General features: G+C 50.3%; 1 protein-coding gene across 2 annotated transcripts in view; it reads right to left on the bottom strand.

Moving 5' to 3' along the window:
* HK2 (hexokinase 2) overlaps positions 1 to 5,455 on the bottom strand; it is a 66,801-nt gene extending 61,346 nt beyond the window's left edge. Inside the window, exon 1 of one of the 2 annotated variants that reach the window (XM_081069731.1) lies at positions 4,960 to 5,455. In XM_081069731.1, the coding sequence (XP_080925857.1) occupies positions 4,960 to 5,022 (63 nt within the window). In that variant the 5' untranslated portion in view covers positions 5,023 to 5,455. Of the gene's footprint in view, positions 1 to 4,447; positions 4,557 to 4,959 lie in introns of those variants that run through there. The other variant, XM_081069732.1, reaches the window with a different exon arrangement.
* Positions 5,456 to 6,674: the final 1,219 nt, after the last annotated feature.

A 6,674-nucleotide genomic window follows, 5' to 3' on the forward strand; every position in this document is an offset into this window, starting at 1 on the left:
GCTTTGTCTGTGGAGCCTCAGAGAGAATTTTAATTCATTCAGGGATAAAGAAAAAAATGCTTCCTCGCGCTCTCTGAAACAGAAGTTTGACAATACAAATGGATGGTTACCAAACACTACAAAATATTCCTACTACCATCAGTTCTTCTGAGCAGGGAAGAGACAGCATTAGTATACTAAATATTAGGTTACAAGATGAACAAATGAGACAAACTGTTCCTGTCAATGTCAGTTAACTCAGTCAAAAATAAGCTTATCAAGGTTTTAATAATCAGTAGTTTACTCCTGGTACTTTAATCCCTTATCTGATTATTAATGGCTCATAATAGGTGCTTAAAATATATCATTCATGGTTCCCTTGATGTCCCTAACTCCCCACCCCATGGTAATGCACCCTCTCTTGACTGCTACAGCCCAGAGAGATTATACATAAGCCTTCAGTATCTTTTCCTGGAGCTTTACCTCACCAGAAAACTGAAAGATGGCTTAGTTTCAATTTCCCACATATTACCCACAGGGCCTTGTATTCACAGTAGGTTCTCAAAAAACATTAAAACTCTTGTCTATCTTGACTCTTGGAGGCTCTGTTGAAACTTTCTGCTTCCAAGATACCCTTCCCACCAATAAGTCCAGAGTTGAAAGCCACCCCTGGCTCATACATGAGTCCAAGTGAGCCACCTATGCTCCAGGATTGGAATGAAAATATGTCACCAGTCTATGCATATTAAAACAATTTGGGTGCGGCCAGATGGCTCAGTTGGTTAGAGCGCGATGATACTCATAACACCAGGGTTTCCGTTTCACTCCCCACATGGGCCAGTGTGAGCTGCGGACTCCACAACTAGATTGAAACAACTACTTGACTTGGAGCTGATGGGTCTTGGAAAAACACACTTAAAATAAATAAAAAGTTAAAAACAAACAAACAAACAAAAAATTGGTTAACCCTGATTCTCATTCCTAAGAGACAGAAATCCTGTATCTTGTATATTGATTATACCTCAATTAATAAAAAAAATCCTCTCTCTACTACAGGCAGGACATAAAGCCTTGATGCTGGAGGACAGGAAAAGTGTTGTCCCTTTTTCCCTTCTTCTCTCACCAACCCTTCCCTTTACCATCAGGATCAGCCTCAAGCCAAGCCTCAAGCCTTGATGGAGGAATAGCCCATCACTGGCTTTCGCTCTAAGGGTCCACCTATCCACCGATCCCTTCAGCCCAGGACTAGCACTCCCCACAGCTGCCTTTCACCCTCCTTTACTTCCTGCAGCCCTTGCTCAGCTTCTTTCTCCAGGAAGGTCCCCTCCTTCATTATTGCACTCACTAAGCACCTTACCAGTGGCCAAAAACTGTGGCTACAAATGTGAACAGCCAGATTCTCCCTGCACTGAGGAAGGAACCAGAACTGATAACTGCCAACTCCAGTGTTTGGGGGAATGATAGGACAAAAGCAATGGTGATTCAAATTTTGGGGGAATGAAGACAAAGAGATGAGGTTGGGATAAGGCTGCGTTTAGTATGCAGAATCTTAAAAGGCCGCGGAAATGATCCAGTCTGGCTCCAGAAAGAGAATGGAAACAGAGAAACTCTAGGGAGGCCTCTGAAGTAACCCAGAGACCACTTGACAAAGATGTAGCAATCAGAAAGGAATGTCAGTGAAATGAGCCCAGGGCTCCCAACCAGAATAGCCAGAGGGTACTGGTGCCATTACTCTAACCAAGAGGAGAGATAGCTGCATTTCTGGGCATGCTGAGTGAAGGTGCTGCCTGCATCCAAGAGTGAACGCTGACAGGGGCCACCATGGAGTCCACTAATGACCCCAGCAGCAGGCAGGGTGGGCAAGAGCATGGTGCTCTGGAGCCCAGCTGAGTAGCTTCAATTCCTAGCTCTTACGAAAAAAGCTAGTGACCTTGAACAAGTTAACTCTGTGCCTCACTTCCTTACCAGTGAAACAGGGATGCTGATAAAAAAGCAGGTCCTCAAATAGAGTAACATTCTTTTGATCAATGTCATTTCATTATAATGTTGATGAGATGCCATAGGAACTTAATTCTTGTTTATATCAATTAGACCATGGTAAAAATTGGTTTCATTATACATCATTTCACTTAAACTCACCAACCCTTCCCTTTACCATCAGGATCAGCCTCAAGCCAAGCCTCAAGCCTTGTTGGAGGAATAGCCCATCACTGCCTTTCGCTCTAAGGGTCCACCTATCCACCGATCCCTTCAGCCCAGGACTAGCACTCCCCACAGCTGCCTTTCACCCTCCTTTACTTCCTGCAGCCCTTGCTCAGCTTCTTTCTCCAGAGCCTATCATTAAGTAAGGACTTACTACAATTGTATCTACTTCATAGGGTTGTTGTGAATGTTAATGAGCTAACATGTGAAGAGCTTAAAACAGTGCCTGGTACGCAGAAGGTGCTCTATGTGTTTGCTCTTGAGTTTCAAACCGTCAATGGCAAAAATTAACAAATAATCCTAATTCCCCTCCGAATGGCATAAAACATTGGGCTTGTCCATCAGGAGACAAGTGACCCCAATGGGGCCAGCTCGTCCTGGGTAGGTGACCCTAAGCTTTCCATGCCTCAGACTACAACCCAGGAGACGTAAGATGATGGGGATTTCAGAAGCATCCAAATCAAGGCCTGATCAAGACTCTAAAATTAAACTCAATTGTCCTCCTTCTGTGCTAATTCTTCTTTCTAGCAGCAACTTGAAAAGAAGCTTCCAAAATATTCTCTCTGATTCTCTTCCTACTTGCTATGTGTTTGCAGCTGGAATCAAACATCTGTGCTCACCTAAGGTTCTGACACCTGGTTGAGTTAAAGGCCTGATTCAACTCTGCCCCCATTGGTAATTTAGAGGAAATACACCCAAGTGTCCCCCAGGCACTTCACAGGTTGAAAGGTAGCAACTGCAAGTGTAGAGAAGAGAAGCCTACAAGAAAAATGTTTTCAGATTGCTGCGCTTAATTATCACAACTCCATAAATTGGACTGGGCCGCTGTTTGTCATCCCCATTTTACAAAAAGAAATTGACAGTCCAAAGAGGCAAAGTGATGTGCTCAGGGTCCTATGGTTAAAAAACAAAACAAAACAAAACCAACAAACAAAAAAAAAACCCCACAAAACAGAGAGTAGAACTCATTTCCAGATACCAGGGCTAATTCTTTTTCTACTTTGGAACCAAAGAGATGGTTTCTTTCCAGGCCAGGAGAGTGGTACAACTCCACAGTTCACGTCCTAGCGTCCTTCCTCTGGATTGGGGAAGGATAAATCTGTAAAAGAATTAAAATGTCCTGGGGTGGTTGGTATTCACCCAACTGAGAAGACCTTCAGTTGGAGTAGAGATCCTACAGCTTTGTATTTTAGGACTTGCCAAGGGATGACGGTCTTCCCCAAGTGTTAACTCTCTTCTTGGGCAGAGAAGCCCAAAGAAGTTGCCAAGATCCTGCCAGCTCACAGACGCGTTCTTAACTAAACTGAATTAAAGTGCAGAGCAGGGCCACATCCCAGGAATGAGTTAGTGAATAAGCAGAGAAAACTCAACTCAAACAGCCGCCCTCTGCTCCCTACTCTAGTCTGAACCTGAGTAATTCCCTGCTTTATTGGGGGAGAGCGGGTGAGGAGGGCGTTCAAGTGCCAGGGCTCTAAAAACACCAAGACCCACCATCCTCTCCTTTGCGCTCAGGGTCTCCAGGACGTAAATACGAGCAGGTTGCCCCACCAAACAATAATGTCAAGACATTTTTCCCAAAAAACGTGTTCCCATTAAAACACAGAAACTTCAAGTACCATTTGTAACCGAGCAATGCTCCATCAGTGCCTCACAGCATTGGACACTGCCCACCCTCGCCCCAGCCCATCCCCTCTTCTTAAATCCTAGCTGAGGCCCACCGCCAGGAGCCAATCCTGAAATCCCGAACATTTCAGAAACTGAATTCTCCCCAGAGTGATAGGTTCTCCGGCCCAACCAGGCCCCACCCCCACCCCACACCCGGAGGCACGGAGAGCTGGGCTCTCGCGGCGCCAGAAGCCTTTTTATGTAAATGACTGGCCCGAAGGGACAGCTCGGGCTGGAGGGCCTGCTGTGCCCGAGGTGGGCACAGACAGGTCAGGTACTGGGGCAGGAAAAAGCTCGTTTTCCGAACGACAGAAATCTCAAGGAAAACGGGAGGGGCGGAGGTGGGGGGAGTTAGTCCTCTCTGAGTAACTTTTAGGAGCACCCGAAATAACATCCTAGGTCCGTCCCCCGCCCCCAACTTAGAGACGGCCCCGGGGACCCAAGGCTGTGCAGTTCGGAGGCAGATGGAAGACGGGGGCCTTGCACGCCCCTTGCGGAGCCTCAGTTCCGGGCGCTTCAGTTCCGGGGAGGGGGCGCAGCGGGCGGAGCTCCTCCGTCTCTTTCCCAATTCCCTCGCGGGTGTGCCTCTCCCCAAGCACACCTCCGCAGCGCAGATTGGAACGCCGAAAGGAACCGCACTTCCCCAAAACGCGGCACTTTTGCGCAGGAGGCCCCTGGCAGCCCCACGCGGCAGCGGAGCCTCCTCCCCCAGCCACAGTTCTCCCCACGTGTTCTCGCCGGAACTCAGGCTGCGAAAGAGGGGCTCCTCCCACGTGGGCCCATCAGTCTAAGACTACTTGCCGGTGACCCGCCCCTCCAGAAAAAAAAAAAAAGCGCGAGCACGCGCAGGGTGGCAGGGAGGGAGAGCCGTGCGGAGCGCGAGCCCCGGCGCCTCACACGCGCGCACACGCCTGCCTGTGCCTAGCGGACGTGGCTCCTCGTGCCCAGGAGTTTCCCGGCCGCCCAGACTTTTTCCACGTCCTCCGCCCTGAATGGGGAAGAAGCGTGCCCTCTCGGGGTCAAGGAGAATTCAGGCCGGGAACCCGGAGAATAGGCCGGGGACCATGCAACTTTGTCAGAGGCGAGCCAGCTGCCTTTGCCCGGCTTACTTACCTTCTGCACCTGGTCATGGTTGAGCTCGGTGAAGAAGTAGGCGAGCAGATGCGAGGCGATCATCCTGTGGCGGACCGACGGCGCCGAGTTGGGAAACCAAGGCTGGAGCGTGTGTAGGAAAGGAGGGCAGCACGGTTGGAAAGCTTTATACCCGGGCTCAGCTGCCCGCCTGGGAGCGCTAAGTCCGGGCGGTCCACAGAAAAGGCTAACAGCGATGGCACGTCCGGCTGAAGGGTCTCGGGTCTCTAGAAATAGGTTTGGGGAGTCACAACGGCTAGAAGGTGCCCAAGAATCACTCCCGGAGACGTCGGGTTGCCCCGCTGTCAAGTCTCTAACTTCAACCACAAGATCACTAAGGCTCAACTTGGGAAGAATCGCAGCTCGACTCCACTAAGGCGATCGGACCTCTCCGGCTCACACGCGCCCTGCTCTCGCCCACGGATCTTCTCCGCTAGGTGACTCGGCGTTGCTAGTGGCGGCCCGGGACTCCTGCACTAGAGTTTCGTGCAACAATGTGGCTTATTGAGGGGCTGCCGGCTCCGGGGCCGCCCAGTAAATGACGCGCGCACGCCCATTGGCTGCACTGGGAGGGTGTGTGCACCACGGGCCGCCCGCCGCTGCAGCACAGCCAATCAGCGAGCACGGCCCGTGGGCGCGGCCGCTCAGACACCCGAGCCTGCAAGCCAGAGGGGCGCGCCGGGGTGGGGGGGCGGGGCCGGTCGGCAGGGATGAGACGTGTGGTCCGTGGCAAAAGGCTGGAGCGGAAAGGCGCATGAGCCACCGCCGCGTCAGACTCAGCTATGGGTGGGGGGCGCGTGATCACAGACCTGGCGTGTCGGGCGACTGGTAAGACGGGTCACCCAACACACGTCCTGTGCGGGGACAGAGATACCGTTTGGCATCTCGCGGTCATGTGAGGGGCCCCACTGGCGCGTCACACTCCTGAAGTATCTTAGTTCTCACCTATTGTGGCTCAACGGGTCCGCGCAACACTGATGCAGAGCGAGCTGCCGCACTACTGCTTACTTGATGTCAGGCATCGCAAAAGTGATAGAATGTGGCTTTTACTAATCTCGTATTTACAGATGAGGAAACTGGGGCACATAGCCGTTAAGAGACAGACTTGCCCAAGGTCACAGCTAATAAGTGACAGGAAGGAAGCCCATGTGCGTCTGACTATTCCCTATAATCCTATCCTGCCGCTTTTGCAGCAGGAGTTGTAGAAGGCAGGAAATGAGCTTTGTCAGCAGCTGTGGGACTCGATGCGTGGATAAAACTGGGTGGGTGATAAGTGGGTAACCGAATGATCCTGGACATGGGTGGGGTGGGGTGGGGTGGCTTACCGATGCTGAGAGAAATGGGAGCCCCAGCCACAGCTAATGCCTGGCACCGGACTCTGGATTTATATATAATAGAAGCTGGTAAAAGTGAAACACTGCAGCAGACATGAGATTGGTACTTGTGAAGACTAGCAAACCTGGTGTTGGAGAGGTCGCAGTAGAGGGAAGATGGTCCGCCATGTTCTAGTAGGAATTTCTCATTTTCTCATCAACAATGGAATGCTATCTACAATGTGCTTATTATTATTATTGTTACTATTATTACTACTACTGTTATTGTTATTACATGAGTAATAAATGGTCATTGTTGGAAAATAAGAATATACAAACAAAAAGCAAAAGCATTCATGCTCCAACATCTCAGCAAAACTTCTT

This window comes from Rhinolophus hipposideros, assembly GCF_964194185.1.
Source record: "Rhinolophus hipposideros genome assembly, chromosome: 12".
In the NCBI taxonomy this organism is placed as follows: domain Eukaryota; kingdom Metazoa; phylum Chordata; class Mammalia; order Chiroptera; family Rhinolophidae; genus Rhinolophus; species Rhinolophus hipposideros.